The sequence below is a fragment of the Myotis yumanensis genome, unplaced genomic scaffold (assembly GCF_028538775.1).
Source record: "Myotis yumanensis isolate MYYU_CA2020_CCGP unplaced genomic scaffold, mMyoYum1.0.hap1 SCAF_9, whole genome shotgun sequence".
NCBI lineage: Eukaryota > Metazoa > Chordata > Mammalia > Chiroptera > Vespertilionidae > Myotis > Myotis yumanensis.
Genome location: NW_027223760.1, coordinates 31476459 through 31493497, shown reverse-complemented (window position 1 = coordinate 31493497; position 17039 = coordinate 31476459). Strand labels below are relative to the sequence as shown.

Sequence of the window (17039 nt, the reverse complement as noted above, 5' to 3'; positions counted from 1 at the left end):
AAGGTTTTAAAGACTTATTCATGTTGCTGCACTTATCAGTAGGTCTTTGCTTTGTAGGAATGTATCAGCATTTGTTCATCTCCTCTCTAGTTGGTGATACCACGGTTACCTCCAGTTTGAGGCTCTTACGAATATAGCTGTGAACACTGGAATACAAATCTTTGTGTGGACATAGGTTTTCATTTCTCTTGGGTACCTGGGGTAAGATTACCTGGGGGTGTATGGTAAGGATATGTTTAATTTATAAGAAACTGCCAAACTGTTTTCCAAAGCAGCTGTGCCATTTTACAATCCACCGCAACACCCGAGTTGCAGTTGCTCCACAGCCTTGTCAACACTTGTTGCCAGTCTTCTTACACTTCGCCGTTATGGTGGGTGTGCAGTGGAATCTCAATGGTTTTCATTTGCATTTTCCTGATGGCTGAGAATATTGAGCTTTTTTCATGAACTCATTGGCCCTTCGTATATTTCTTTTGTGATTCTGATACCGATGGTACAGAGACCGTATTTAGAGAAACCCCACCTAAAACATCCATGCCCACAGGGCAATGTTTTAAGTGATTTAAATGGAAAATCTAAAATATCTCCCAACTTTGTAAAATAGGGTGTTTCAATATGCAGAACACCCATATGCTATCTACCTAGCTCTAACAATAAACATTTTGCCGTTTACCCTACTTATGTATATATAAAATTGAACAATTTGAAAATGTTACAGACATCAACACACTTCACCCATAAATACTTCAGCTTGCATCTCCTCAAAATAAGGATATTCTTCTATGTAACTGCAATTCCACCTTTAACTAATTTGGGTCACAGAGATGTGAGAAAATGGTTGCCTGAGGCTTCTGAGAAAAGTCGCCTTGCTCTTTAGACACAAAGAAAAAGTTTCATCTGGATATAAGGCTCAGTATGGGGCTGTCACATGGAACTCAGCCATGGGAGCCAAGGCACCCTTCATTGTTCAAGCCCATTTGAGTTGGATCTTCTGCTACAGGCAGCCAACAGTACCCAGACATAGGCGTGTACTACGGTTGGGACTCTGAGGGCCTCGTCTCTCTGATGAATCCTTGACTGAGAACCTGGTTCTGAGTCTGAATGCCTTACTTTCAGTCTAAACCCTACTATGCTGGCCATTAGTTTGGTCTAATCCCAGATGTGCTTGTAGACCCAGAACCTTCGACATCTTGGTTTCTCTGCTGGTACCTGGAAAAAATGCATGAAGGCCCTGCTCACCTGTGGTCCCAGCACCATTCTGCTGGTAGACCCCTACCTGGTCCCCCAATTGGCCTCTGTCATCAAAACCCTGTTCTCTGAGTTCTCCCCAGCATTTCCTAACTCCCCTGAAGCTGGGATTGCTTTTTCTAATTAGAGCAGGTAATAGAAAGAAAAATGAGGACAACTTTGTATTGCCTTATTTATACCCTGGGAAAATCTAAGTATCAAGTCAGGGTATAATAAAGTCAGGATGTAAAAAGCTTTTGTTTTTTCGAGTAGAAAAAAATTTTTTTTTTAATATTTAAATTAGTTACAGCATGTGATGGTGGACTGAGGTTCTGAAGAGCCTCTCAGCTGTCAACCATCAACCTTGAGAGATGTGAGGATGGTCTCAGATTTACACTCTAAATTCCATGAGGCCTGCATTCCTCACTTAGGGGAACAAATTAAAAATAGTTCTTGAAAGGTGGTCTTAGATAATTATACTCACAGACACTAATTTCATTATTTAATGTATTTTTGTTCCTCAGACTTTCTAGAATCACATGATACCTGTTTAAATCATAGTGGGTATATTGAGCTTTTCAATGCAGAAATAGCCTCATTATGTTAGTTATATCATGTTTTTATTTCAGTTTGCTGAATGAGAAGAAATACAAAACAAAAACAAATGAAAACCCCAATTTCTTCTGCAGGTCCAGTCTGTCTTGATAGCAGTTGTTACAGACAGCCCTGAAGCAGCTGGAATATAGTCGGCAAGGACCCAGGTGGAACAGTTCATCTTGAATCGTCGCAAGTATAATTTGATTTCCTTTGGTGCCTTGCACAGTAAGGCACTATTAATGATATAACAGAATAGAAGGTATGCCCACAGCATAGTTCTAGTGACAATTTACTAAGACAGGTTACAGTTTAATGATGGTGGTGGTGATTGTTTCTTTCACTTTACTATTATTTGTTACAATAAGGGTGTAGCCTTTATATTCCACACACACAAAAGAAAACAAGTGCTTATGAAAAAGTCCCTGCCCCCACCCCCTTTTCAAAAACACCCCAAATGTAGCAATTCAATACAACAGAAAAATCAAGACTTGTTTGATTTCAAATTGTCAAAAAAAGCAAAGTATGTAATGCAACAGCTGTTTAACTTTCAACTCTAAAATAAACAAACAAAAACTCCCAATATTTAAATTTCTCCAGCACACATTCCAGTATAAATGCTCTGAACTGTAATCAGCTAGTAATTAATGGGAACAGAACCTTAGAAGTTATATTGCTTCCCTACCCCCCTTTCTCTTATAATTAGAGGGTCGGAGGTATTAGGGGATACAAAAGTCAGAGGAAGAAGAATTAAAAAGGAAAATTCCAAAGGCTGCAGTTTGTACTAGAAAGGAAGACAGCATTTTACAAATGCTCAAAAAATCCCAAGGCAAGTTACACAATTCATTCACTATCACTCCTACTTGAAAGAATAAAGACCTCTGCGTCTTTTATAAAACTGTATTTTCAGAACTGCATTACAGGTTCACCAGAAACTATAGATGTAGTTTAGGCTTCATCAGGAAAACAAGTTCAGTTCAGATCAAGTTAGATACTGTATATCTAGCCTAGCTGGATCGGTGTCTGGAACTGCTCCCTGTGTCACCCCAAACAGCTGTAAACTAAACAATAGTATGTAACTCCATAGGAAGCTTAAGGATTGAGGATATGTACACAGCTAATTATATCTCCCCTGCTTCGCGCTCTTCAGAGCTCCTCCTGTCTTCTGATCTGCCATTAGCGCTCTCATAGGACCGCTTCTTATCTTTTCGATCTCTGTCACGAGGTGATCTGTCTCTTGAATTCCTGTCTCTGTCACGTGATGCTAAGTCTTGGTCTCTGAATCTTTCTTTTGAGGATCTGAAAAATATTAATTTAAGGAGCAAAATGTGTTGGGGAACCCAAAATCCAAGAGAAAGAATCGGATAAATATTAAGGTATGACTGCTGAAGACATACAGAATATATCCAAGAAAGACAAGAGTCAGTGTTCTGACAGAAAAGAGCACTACCATATTTGATAAGGGTCTATCTAAAACAAAGACATGGGTGAAAACAAATAGCTAAGGGTGAAAAACCATATGCGAAAATAAGAATTTATAGGACATTCTCATTCTGAGAGGCAATCAAAAAAGCTTCTCCAATTCATAGCAAATGCATTTAACATAAGAATTATAGACAATAACTTAAAAAAGCAAAAGGTATTATCTTATTTTAAAATATATAATAGAATGTAGATCCCACATAGGATGGAAATCAATGTCTTAAACAGGGGTTCTGCAAAACTTTTTTTGCTGTCTGGTCAGAGTAAATATTTTAGGTTTTGAGGTCACATACAGTCTCTGTGGTATATTCTTCTTCCTTTTCTTTATCAACCCTTTAACAATGTAAAAACCATCCATAGCTTGCTGCCTATACAAAAACAGTTAGGGGGCCAGATTTGGCCTGCAGGCAACTTAGATAAGAAAACTACTCATTTAATGACAAGGTAACCATTCATTATTTTAAAAATCTGCTTTACTTCTCCTGAGTTAGCTCATTCAACCAACAGAAAAAAAATCAGGATGGAAGACAGAAAAATACAATCACACTATTATAAATCTTGATTAACCATGACTGTTTCTTTTTTTCTTTCTTTTTATAGCAATGGTGGAAATTTATTGAGAAACAAGCACAGACTCCCACGTGAGGAGGGGGAAAGAGTCCCCAACCATGACTGTTTCTTAATATCGCCTCTCTATTCCCACACCCAACTTCAACAAAGTAAATAATAACAAAACAAGCTCATATCAGAGATTCAGTCAGTAGAAAAACCAAAGGACATTACGGGATCAGAATTAATATTGAATTTTCTATACTTTCAACATCTAGAATGAATCAGTACCACATATTATGTTTATTTCATTCTGTATAGGTGACATAATACTTTTACATAACTATCTCACTTAACCCATGTTCAGAATTTGGATCTGAGGCCTGATTAAGTAATATTTTTAACTTCTATGGCAGGAAAAAACTACTACCATACTCAGTTCTAGAAATATAGTTAAAGAGGATTAAACTAAAAAGGTAGAAAGATAAAGTAATGCCAACTTCGAGCATTCTGCTTAATAAGATTTTAATGAGCTTAATTTAAAAGTGATGTGTAAAAAACACCACCACACAGTACACATCTGGCAACATTAATCCTATCCATACTTCATGAGAATGGAATATGGAGATGATGAGTAAGAGGTCAGTAATAGTAACTGAAAATCAACTATGAGATGAGCATCAACTAATGCTTTGTGAGAAATCACAATGACTATACACTAGCAGTTTCCATTCACTATTTCACTCAAATTACCAATAGTCCTAATGAAGCAGGTATTCTTACCATCTATCTCTACCTAGTAGACGGGGAAAGAAAGGTAGGATAATTAAATTACTTAGCCCAGGCCACCGAACCCAAGTTGTCTGACTCCAGGGTCTGCACTATATGTCTGAACAGAGAAGGAAGCAGGAAAATGAAAATGGCCCTCATTTACCAAGAGTAACTGTTGCAAGGGAAAGGTCACAAACAGAATATGCTTATATCAGAGACCAGTATTTCAGCTGGGGCAGGGGAACAACAAATCATTAAAGACTCTTAACTGAGACTTTTACCTTGAAAATTAAACTCAAATATATAGCAATAACTTGTAATAACATATAGGTTTTAATAGCAACTTTCCAATAATTTTTGGCAAAAACAAAGACTATTACTTTGAAAGAGTAATTTGAATATGAAGATTAGAAGTGCTCTAGAGAAAAACAAAACTTTTACAAAAATAATCCTCTTTAGGACATGCTGAAAATTTAGTAGAGGTATCACGTGTACGGTGGGAAAATGTCCTATACAACTTCATAAATGCAGGAAGCATTAGGGACTAGAACAACACAATCTCAGATGAGCAACCCTTCTATCTCAACCACCATAAAAGAGGTGACAGATACCAGAAACAATGAAAGGTGGGCGGGCTTTCCAGAGTAATTGTCGACCATCCATCAACCAGCAGAATGATTCCCAAAATTTACAGTGCAGTTAAAATTCAGAGAATTTTTTAAATGCATTTTTCTGGGTATGGCACCGTGCCTACAGTTTTAAGAATTTGAGATAAGTGGCAAATCACCCTGTCAGAAACTATCCCTTATATAAATTCCCTGCTCATTCTCTACATTTGCCTGGTAACACTTTATAATATCTTTTCCTACCTGGTTTTATCTATTCAAATGATACCCACTTTATTCAAGTTTTATCTACTACCTGAGCCATTTTTTTTTTTATTGCTCTGGAACATCCCACATCTACACTCCTGTATTAGTTACTCTATGACATACAGTTTAGCACTTTATAATATGCTAGGTTTTATATCAGTCTGTTGTCCAAGATGTTAATCCTGTGTTCTAACTCACTTGAATAAAGTTGCTCAACTATGTTATATTTGGTATTGTTTACTAGACGTACAGTAGAAAGTATACAGTTCTTCCTGATTAAAGTTACCTTAAGAACTTCTTGGTTTGCTAAGAGAGTAGAACTTAAATGTTCTCACCAAAAACAAAAGAGAGAGATAAATATGTGAGGTGATAATTAACTAATGGTGAAAATGCTTTTGTAATGTATATGTACCTCAAATCACCACAGTGCACACTTTAAATATCTTAGAATTTTATTTGCCAATTATACCTCAATAAAGCTGGAGAGGAAAGACCTACTTGGAACAAACCAAGAATATAATAAATATTGATTGACAGCCTATGAACTAACTCAGCTTGTGAGTGGTTTCAAGGAATGGCTGGTTGGGGATCAAAAAAACACAGAAAGTTTAAACAGCATTCTGTGGATTCTATCATAGTTTTTATGTAGCATAACCCATAGACAATTTAAAACCAATAGAGACCAGGAACTCAAATCATATGCATGTTTAAGAAGAGTTTTCAAGGCCCGGGCCAGTGTTGCTCAGTGGTTGAGCATCGACCTATGAACCAGGAGATCACGCACGTTTGATTCCCAATCAGGGCACACGCCTAGGTTGTGAGCTCGATCCCCAGCGGGGGGCATGCAGGAGGCAGCAGATTGATGATTCTCTCTCATCACTGATGTTACACTCTCTCTCCCCCCCTTCCTCTCTGAAATAAAAAAAAAAGAGTTGTCAAGAAAAAAAGCAACCTGAAGTGTGGTTTATGCTCCATAGAAATGAACTAGCTAAGGACCATCGTGTAACCTGAGACACTTTGGGAGTTTGGTCTACATAGACTGAGTACTAAGGCTTCACCACATTGTTATCCTTTGTCCCGATGAAATTTCCAGGTCCTTAAACTTACTTCACCCTGGGTCTGCACTCCTCGTATCTTGTGAATTTTCATGTCAAGGAAGAAGTCTAACTTCTTTAAGACTCTGAATCTGCCCTGTCAAGCTAACTGTATATAACAACAACATACTAGAATGTGTCTGCTCTGCGGAAGTGCACCAGCTCAAAGAAGTATGGAAAACATTGTCAAACAAAGCTGAACAATTCAATGAAAGGACTGCTTAGAGCCCCTAATTCATCAATACATACAGAAAAAAAAACTCTAAGACTATTGGTACCTAAAATTATTTGCCCATGAAGTACGTCGTCTTCCCCCCGCCCCCCACCCCCCACCCCCGCCAAAAACATACCACGCAGAGAAAAGCATAACCTCTGCACATATTTGTTCCAAATGTCTTTCTCTGGCTCATAAGAATATTCTTTCTGAACTACCCATACAATCAGGGAAAAAACTGTTAATACACCCACACACAAATGTGTACATATTACCAGATGCAAGTTTCAAATCAATAGTATTCCAATTCTAAACCATAAAGGTAGTTCCATGTCCTCTTATGGACACCTCAGTACCTCCTCCTGGATCGCTCTCTGCTTCTGTCTCTAGAACTGTGCCCACTTCTCTGGTGGCTGCGGCTGCGACTTCGGCTGCTAGAGCGAGATCTGTGGCGGTGGCGCTTCTCCCGAGATTTAGACCGAGTTCTCCTCTTCCGTTCTCGTGACATGGAGCGAGATCGATGTCGGCGATGCTCTCTGGACCTGGATCTATAAAAAAAACATTTGATTTACTTTTTAGCTTTGTCAACACTATGATGCTCATTGACTAAAGCCTCTCTTTAAACAGAAACTATCCCTTAGTAGCTTTGCTTAATGCCAATTCTATTCAAGTCAACTAAATCCACACTAAAACTGCTGGTATCCTATATAATAAAAGGCTAATATGCAAATCAACCAAATGCCAGAATGACCAGTTGCTATGACACGCACAGAGGTCAATCAATAGTGTATAAATTGCCCTGGCTGGTTTGGCTCAGTGGATAGAGCGTAGGCCTGTGGACTGGGGGGACCCAGGTTCAATTCTGGTCAAGGGCACATGCCTGGGTTGCGGATCAATGATTCTCATCGCTGATGTTTTTATCTCTCTCCCTCTTCTTTCCTCTCTAAAATCAACAAAAATATATTTTTAAAAAAATGTTTTTTAAAAAAGTGTATAAATTTACATCAAGAATATAAAAAAAGGAAGGAAACCAATCTGTATCACTACTACACTAGGATTATTATAGATTCTAGATGCTTTATGGAATAAATTTCATTTAAACTTCTAAGACTTTTAGTATACTTTAGATAAAGCATGTACCTGATGGACATGGATAGAAGGGAGGAGAGGCGTGAAAAAAATATTGTTTAGAATAAACTTCAGCTCTCTGGATTAGAGAGGTTTTGTATGACCACTGAAGTAAGTTTGGCCCAGCTGATGTGGCTCAGTGGTTGAGTGTTGACCTACGATCCAGGGGATCATGGTTCAATTCCTGGTCAGTGCACACACTTGGGTTGCAGACTCGATCCCCAGTGGGGAGCACGCAGAAGGCAGCCAATCAATGATTCTCTCTCATCATTGATGTTACTCTCTCCCTCTCCATTCCTCTCTGAAATCAGTAAAAATATATTTAAAAAAAGAAAGGAAGAAGTTTGAATGTCCACAATATGCCTAGTCACAGTATAATCAAAACAGAATAAGACAGCCCGGCTAGTGTGGCTCTGTGGTTTAGCATCGACCTATGAATCAAGAGATCACGGTTGGATTCCTGGTCAGGGCACATGACCAGATTGTGGGCTCAATTCCCAGTAGGGGGCATGCAGGAGGCAGCCTATCGATTCTCATCATTGATTTCTCTCTCTCTCTCTTTCTCCTCCCGCCCCCCCTCTCTCCTCCCCTCTACCTTCTTCTTTCTGAAATCAATAAAAACATATTAAAAAAAAAAATCAAGAAGGAAAAACACTTCTGTAGCCTCCACTTGGTCACAAAACTAACTTGTATATTGTGTGTGGTGAGAGGATGGCATATACGGAAGACAGAGAACTGAGGGAAAACAATGAGAAATAAAGGTATGAAACTTTGTTAGAAGAGTCACTTAATATAATAGTACAAAAGCACATTATTCTGGTGTTACATGTGCAAACTGATTTTATTTTCCAATGATTATTTTGTTAAGTGAACTGTAAAAGCATTTAGTATATGTCAACATTATGGTCAAAGAAAGGCACATATTGTGGACATTAACCATAACTGAATAGAGTATTTCACACTTGAAAAAAACATTTCTGGCCCCGTCCAGTTGGTTGGGCATTCTCCCAAGTAGCTAGAGGTTGCTGGTTTGATTCCTGGTCAGGGCACAGGTTTTGGGCTCGATTCCCAAAGGGGCGTGTACAGGCAGCCAATCGATGTTCCGATTTTACATTGTTTTTCTTTCTCTTTCCCCCTTCCCTTCCTCTCTCCCTAAAAATCAGTAAAAATATTTGTATTACATTTTTATTGATCAAAGAGAGGAAGGGAGAGGGAGCGAAAGATGGAAAAATTAATGATGAGAATCATTGACTGGCTGCCTGCTACACGCCCTAGTGGGGATTGAGCTCACAACTTGGGCCAGGAATCAAACCATGACTTCCCGATTCGTAGGCCAAGGCTCAACCACTGAGCAACACCAGCTAGGCAATAAAAAAAGATTTTTAAAAATATTTCTGATAAGAAGCAGGGGGAGCCCTAGGCGATTTGACTCAGTGGATAGTCAGCCTGCACACTGAAGGGTCACAGATTCAATTCTTATAAAGAGCTTGTACTCTGGTTGGGGAACCTTTCGGAGGCAACCATTTAATGTCTGTCTGTCTGTCTGTCTCTCTCATCGATGTTTTCCTGTCTCTCCCTCTACTACTCTCTCTAAAAATCAATGGAAAAATATCCTCAGGTGAGGTTTAACAAAACAAAACAAAATTATTTTGTTTTCCATACTTCTTGGAGCTGGTGCACTCCCACAGAGCAGACACATTCTAGTATATTGTTGTTTAATCAGCATAATAGGTATGCATTGTTGAATACAGTTAGCTTCACAGAGCAGATTCAGAATCTTAAAGAAGTTAGATTTCTTCCTTGACATGAAAATTCACAAGATAAAATTTTATGCAGGGGGAAAGAGCATAAAATTCATTCAATACAAGTTTTGCCAAATTATATTTTGCTTAATCACTCATTTTGAGCTATTATAATAAATCCATTTCTTTCAATGTATTACTTCATGTATCTTCTTAAAGTTATCCATCATTCAAAAAATATTTACTGGATGCCTACTGCATTGTTCTAAGATTGTACTGCAATTACACCGGTGGGCAAGAGTATGTTTATAGTTTTAAGGGAAACACAGAGTTTATTCTTTTTTTTTTTTTTTTTTTTAAATATATTTTATTGATTTTTTACAGAGAGAAAGGGAGAGAGATAGAGAGTTAGAAACATCGATGAGAGAGAAACATCGATCAGCTGCCTCCTGCACATCTCCTACTGGGGATGTGCCCGCAACCCAGGTACATGCCCTTGACCGGAATCGAACCTGGGACCTTTCAGTCTGCAGGCCGACGCTCTATCCACTGAGCCAAACCGGTTTCGGCGCACAGAGTTTATTCTTACTTATTAATTACTGTATTTTCCACACAAACAACTGTAAACCTATATATTCCAGATATGTGGGCAATAAAAATAGGTGAGGTAGTAAAAAAAGAAACAGAGTGTCTTTGGAGGACTTAAACAGAGCTGACATGATTTATTTCACTTACACAAATCGTTTAAATACTTTTGTCAGCAAAGGTAACCAGCTTGCATTAACCAACCAATGAACAGAACAGTATCATCACTTGATGCTTATCCTTCTACTCTGGATGTGAGAAACTCACATCCTAAATAGCTAACACACCTGTCCTCTTTGTTTACTAATGCCTTAGTTTTTTAGTGCTTTAAGCAGAACAATAACTGAAAGGCTAAGAAGCACTTAGGGGCATCTAAAACATATAAGGTTTTGTTTTTTAAAAAAAATGTTTGTATAGATTTCAGAGAGAAAGAGTGAGAGATAGAAACACCAATGATGAGACAGAATCATTGATTGGCTGCCTCCTGAAGCCCCCTACTAGGGATTGAGCCCGTAACCCAGGCATATGCCCTTGACCAGAATCAAACCCGGGACTCTTCAGTCTGCAGGCCGACGTTCTATCCACTGAGCCAAACCAGATAAGGCAGGTTTTTCTTTCATAAAGACAAATGCTCCAGTTTAGAGGGAAAAGTTCTTGGAAAATAGTTACTCATTGTAATTAAGAGTACTTAGAATGTTTCAAAAAAAATGTTATCCGAACAAGAGGAATACTAGAATTTCAAAAAGAATGAGAAAGGGCATTCTAGGTGGAAATAAATTCATGAGAAAGAGTCAAGAATAAGAATGAGAATGGCAAGTGAAGAAATAAGAAAGATAAAGTACACCATGTTTTCCCACCTTTCTCAGATAGAAAACAGTTATCAGTAGCTAGTAAAAATTGTAAAGAAAGGCTTCAAAAAGCCCCCAAATATGAAATCCACAAGTCAAAGAAAAGTGTTAACATGTCCTTTTCCTTTTGAAGGCTGTGAGTGCCCCTTTCAAGCTTTTTGTGATCAGTTACCAAGGGTAGTAAGTACTAACTCATAGAAAGTCAAGATGGAGGCATAAAGTAAACATTTTATTTTTAATATGTTTTTATTGATATTTTTAGAGAGAGAGAGAAAGGGAGAAGGGGAAAGAGAGAGAAACACTGATATGAGGAACAGCGATCAGCTGCTTCCCGTTTGCACTCTGACAGGGCATTTTCATATGTGCCCTGACCAGCAATCGAAATGGTAACCTTTCAGTGCACAGTTCACAGTACACACCGGCCAGGGCTAAACTAAACATTTTAGTTTCCCTTACTAACCCACCATGAATGAACCTCTCATTCAAAAATGTATCCAATTATTTAACCTACTTACATTTTCAACACCTCTTAGAATGTTTCTTAGATGCACCACCCAAATTGATTTTTTTAAAAAATATCCTGTCACATATTTACCCTGACCTTCTAAAGATTTCAAATAAATACTCTGGCCCTAGCTGGTTTAGCTCAGTGTTTAGAGCATTAGCCTGCAGACTGAAGGGTCCCGGTTTCAATTCTGGTCAAGGGCACATGCCCAGGTTGCAGGCTCAATCCCCAGTAGGAAGCGTGCAGGAGGCAGCCAATAAGTGATTCTCTCTCATTGGTGTCTCTATCTCTCTCTTCCTTCCTCTCTGAAATCAATAAAAATTTAAAAATAATTTTAAGAAGCTAACTTTGCTTTTAAAAAAAAAAGTGCACACAAATGCCAATTAAAAAAAGAAAGAAATACTCTGGCCCAGCAGGTGTGGTTCAATGGTTGAAAGTCGACCTATGAACCAGGAGGTCAGGTCACATGCCCTGGTGGTGGGCTGATCCCCAGTAGTGGGCATGCAGGAGGCAGCCAATCATTGATGTTTCTATCTCTCCCTTCCTCTCTGAAATCAATAAAAATAAGAAATAAAGAAATATTCTGAAATGTTTTAAGTTTCCCCCCTAACTCCAGGGCACTGTTTATATAATTTTACTTTGATAAAACTAAACTATAGTACATGCGTATCTTCTGAACAGTTTCTTCGCAAAAGATATTGCTTGAACTTGAACTACAAAAATATTAAGTGTACTAATCTATTAATTCTTGTTCATTTTTAAAAGGCATTTTATCTATAACACCCTTATTTGGAAAAAAAAACAGCTTCACTGCTTAACTTGTATTATACCTACCTTTTGGGATTCTTGCTATGTGATCGAGACCTAAAACAAAACAAAACAAAACAAAAAAATCTATTTTTAGAAAAGTAACTATAAATGGGAATAAGTATGCTGGGCTGTTAAAAATTACATTCTTCCTGATGTGTAATTTTTATGTTAATTTTATAAATATAAGGCATGTGTATGCACAGAAAATTTTTCAAAATACACCACAAACTCTACAGACTTCCCCACCTTGGCATATGAATTCTCTTAACTAAGAAACCTGGTTCTTAACACAGTACATCACAACTCACTAATTCTCCAGAAACCACTTACTTTCCAACCCTGGAAAAATTCACTGTCATTTCTTCCTGCCCTCTGGGAACAGAATAAAATTTCTATGATCTGAGATGTATACACTTTGGATCTGCAAACTCATACTATAATCCCTAGAACACCCAAATCAATCTTATAACATGTTTTCCCTCCCTCCCCTCTTCCTTTCTCCCCACCCAAGGATATGTTTTATTGTTTTTTGAGAGAGGAAGGAGTAGAGAAAGAAACATCAATATGAAAGAAATACTGATCAGCTGCCTCCTGCATGCGCCTCAACTGGGGATTGAACTGGAAACCTTTTGGTATACAAGATGACACACCAACCAAGCCACCAGGCCAGGGGGCACAACATGACACATGACACTTACATAAAACACTCTTACATTTCCTAGCACACAATTAACACTGAATAAATAGTAATAGCCAATATTATAGTTTTTTTTGGTGGAGACTATACAAATGGTTGAAGCATGGCTTTGGAATCAGCCTGATGTTTCAACTCTGGTTCCACCACTCACCATCTGTGTGACCTTGGCAGACATATATATTCCCCTCAGCTTAGTTTGTCATTTGTAAAAGAGGGATAGTAATATCAATTTCACAGGGGGTTGTAAAATTTAGATGAACTGCTAGAGATAAATTCTTAGCACAGTGCATGGAAAATAGCGCTCGTAAGTAACAGTAATTTTTATCATTACCCTTTTCAGTACCACAGCTGGAATCCTATGCGGTATAATTTTGAACTCACTTGCAATTTCCTCATCTTCCATACTTAGCTATAATACTTAAGTTCATATATAGATTAAAATTTTTAAAAAAGCATTACTGAAATACATTGCGTTTATAATTATTGTTTAAAAGAATTTGTCAAGTGGCAACAGAGAAGATGCAATGTACTTTCTTGTCATCTACAAATGTGAAAATGTAGTTCAGCAAAGAATATTTTTTTTCTCATTTGATTTACCTCCGTTGAATCATTTATATTAGTGGCACTACATTCAGTTGAATTTTAAGTTAAACTGAGATTTCTAATGCCATTTATATTATTTTAAATATTACAATATTGGGCAGTATCACCATCTGAGTACACAAAAGAGAATAGAGCTAAAGCTCTGAGGTGAACTTTATGGTAAATGAAGAACATATACATCAATGGAGGAATGACAGCACTTCCCCAAAGAGGAAGATGGCCCGGCCATCATGGCTCAGTGGCTTAGTGTCAACCAATGAACCAGGAGGTCACGGTTTGATTCTCAGTCATAGCACATGCCCAGGGCTGCAGACTCTATCACCAGTAGGAGGTTCAGGAGACAGCCAATCAATGATTCTCTCTCATCACTGATGTTTCCTATCTCTCTCCCTCTCTAAAATCAATAAAAATATTTTTTTAAAAAAAGCTTGGAGGAAGTTGGCATGACCTATACATATTATCAAGGGTAAGGCATTTAAATTTCAGAGATGTGTAATACAATTAAGGGAACACTATAAATTAGAACTACAGGTGAATCTTTTGTGGCATACCTACCCATCCTAAAATTGTTGAAGTTATGAACAACACATACAAAGAATGTTGCCACCAGAGTGCCAAGCAGTTTGTTGATAATGAATAAAAGTAACCCAGAACATTTAAACATTGTAAATATGAAGATTTATATGATTCTATCAACCATTACCAATATAAAAATAACTAATACCAATTAAAAATAATTTATTATTGAGTAAACATTTTAAAAGTTTATAGCTCCTCGAATTGAGTGTAGAATGAAAGTAAATTTAATCAATAAAACAAAAAACCCAAACCTTTTATCAAGCATAAAATATATCATAAAAATAGTTCCGTGCCAACCTGGTACAAATCTATCCCATCATGAAAATCAGGGGGCTAGAAAAGAGTTTTACATAGCTTACAAAACAAAGATGTGACTCTCTCTCTTTATTACCTCTTTAATAGACTTTTAAGGAAAAAGGGACCTTGACTTTAATGGCCATTACGTTAACATACTTGCACAAACATTGTTTTGCATGGTAGCATTTTAAAGAGTAAACAAGATTTCCCATGTCTACATTTGTTAACATCTAAAATCTTATACCAATCACATCTCAAAGATGAAACAGGATTTCATCACTCCATACCTCCTCAACTTTTCCCTTTCTTCTCTCTCCCTTTCTTCTCTTCGCTTCAGGCGTTCCTGGTTTCTTTTCTCCTGCTTCTCAGCTACCACTCTCTTAAAAGACAAAAAAAAACAAACTAAGTTTAAATAATAATAAATGAGAAACATTATTTACTGGGTCCATTCTTAATGAGCATTATCCTAAACTTTAGCCAGATCTGGTTTCCAATATTGTACAAGTAACATCAAAATCTGCTAATAACAATTCAATTTTGATAAGGAAAATCATTGGACTTACAAGTCTGGTTTCTAAAATCTTTTATCTTTTTGTAAAATTTATAAAATTTCATGGTCCTCCATGACTTCTTCTATTTTTTTTTTAAATTTACTTATTGATTTTTAGAAAGACAGAGGCAGGAGAGAGGGTGAGGAGAGGGGAAGGGAGAGAGGAAGGGGGAGGGGGAAGGAGCAAGGGAGGGAGAGGGAGAGAGAAACACTGATTTGTTGTTCCACTATTTGTGCATTCTGGTTGCTTATTGTATATACCCTGACCAGGGATCGAACTCGCACCTTGGCGTATCAGGATGACACTCTAACAGAACTACCAGCTAGCGCCTTCATGACTTCTTAATATTTGAAAATTAGTTCTATAAATTTTTTCTCCTCTGAATACTTTCTGGCATTATTTTGTATTTTTTAAAATCAACCAACCATTATAAATCACAAGTTCCCATGCTCTATGATTTCCAATATAGAAATGTTTTCTGTCACTTCCAATTACCATCCTGATGCTGCTATTTTAAAAACAGCAAAATGCTGAACTGTTCTGTTGCTAGGTCTATCTGCAAAGACTCCCAAGTAGGTATCATTTGCTATACTGAAACTCATTTTGTCATTTTTTTAAAACTTACCTGAGCGAGATCATCTTAGCTACTCAGAATACAGAGAGCCACTATTAACTACAATATTCATCCACTCCGTTTATGTTTACCTCCTCAGATATACCTTTTCTGTTTGCTTATCCTCTCAAAAGAACTCAGCAGATGAGTAAGAACTTGTTGCCTTTCTCAGAACAGCTTACATATTTGACAGTGATTGTCCTTTTTTAAAAAATAGGTTTCATTCTAACTCCTTTCTGAAATGGAGGCAGGAGTGTAAAATAAAACCAGAGGTCCTACCAGATTGCTATGTAGTGAAGAACTGCAAAATATTTCAACTAAATATTTGGTTCATTTTCTCAAACTTCCTTTAGAGTAAATATTATATTATTTATTTTATAGGAAAAAGAGAAAAACTTAGGGGACTTTGTATAAAATAATTAGTTTAAAACCAGTTTGCAAGATTCCTACTCCATCATATTCAACTACTACCTCCAAGAATAGGGGAATAGTAATTAAAGGTCTGTCTCTCAAACATTATCCATTAAACCAATGGTATCTCCATTTGAAATCCTACACTATTCAGTATGAATTGTGAAAGGGACTCACAGTCACGATTACTATACAAAAAGACAACTAATACAGATCAAAAGAATGAGTGGTTAAATTAGATAAAGTGATATTAATTTAACAATATACCTTTAATTCTTCAAGCTTCTCTCTTATTTCAATAAATCCCAGGTGCAGTTTACCCCCAAAATGATCAGCCAGTCGTCTGTCATTATCATGAAGACCTAAATAAGCAGAGCAGACTTCACAGACTCGAAGTTTCTGCTGTTGGAAACTGGAAGCTGGCATAGAATTCCGATACACTTCCTAGACAAAAGTGAAAAACAATGTTCATATAAACTTCATGGAACATCATACAATTAAACAAAATACACTTTTCTAAAGAACAAAATGTTTTCCAATGAATACACAAAAGCATGGCATTTTGTCATGAAAATTCTAGATTCCCCATAACCCCCCATCCTCTGTCTCAGAACCTCTTCACTGGGTATAAAAAAAAAAAAAATTGGAGCCCCAAATACTTTTTACCAAGGACTACTGTATCTACCATGATACAGAACACAACTTTCTGAAAGTTTTTCTCAATGTTCTGTTTTCTATAATTTTTGTTAAAAATGAGATGTAGCAACCCCAAAACTTTATCAGTGAAGGATCAAGGAAGTAGAAGTCGCCCATGCTTGCAGAGAAGGCATGCACGTTTTCTATATCATTATAGCTTCCTTCCATTGC

At 37.2% G+C, this 17039-nt stretch overlaps 1 protein-coding gene across 8 annotated transcripts in view; it reads right to left on the bottom strand.

The window, feature by feature from the left end:
* Nucleotides 1–1825: 1825 nt before the first annotated feature.
* Nucleotides 1826–17039, bottom strand: part of LUC7L2 (LUC7 like 2, pre-mRNA splicing factor) — a 59438-nt gene continuing 44224 nt past the window's right edge. For 7 of the 8 annotated variants that reach the window (XM_070424007.1, XM_070424006.1, XM_070424008.1 and 4 more), the window contains 5 exons: nt 16440–16616; nt 14885–14976; nt 12446–12475; nt 7160–7351; nt 1826–3120 (listed from right to left, as the gene is read on the bottom strand). In XM_070424007.1, the coding sequence (XP_070280108.1) occupies nt 2943–3120; nt 7160–7351; nt 12446–12475; nt 14885–14976; nt 16440–16616 (669 nt within the window). In that variant the 3' untranslated portion in view covers nt 1826–2942. The remainder of the gene's footprint in view (nt 3121–7159; nt 7352–12445; nt 12476–14884; nt 14977–16439; nt 16617–17039) is intronic. The other variant, XM_070424010.1, reaches the window with a different exon arrangement.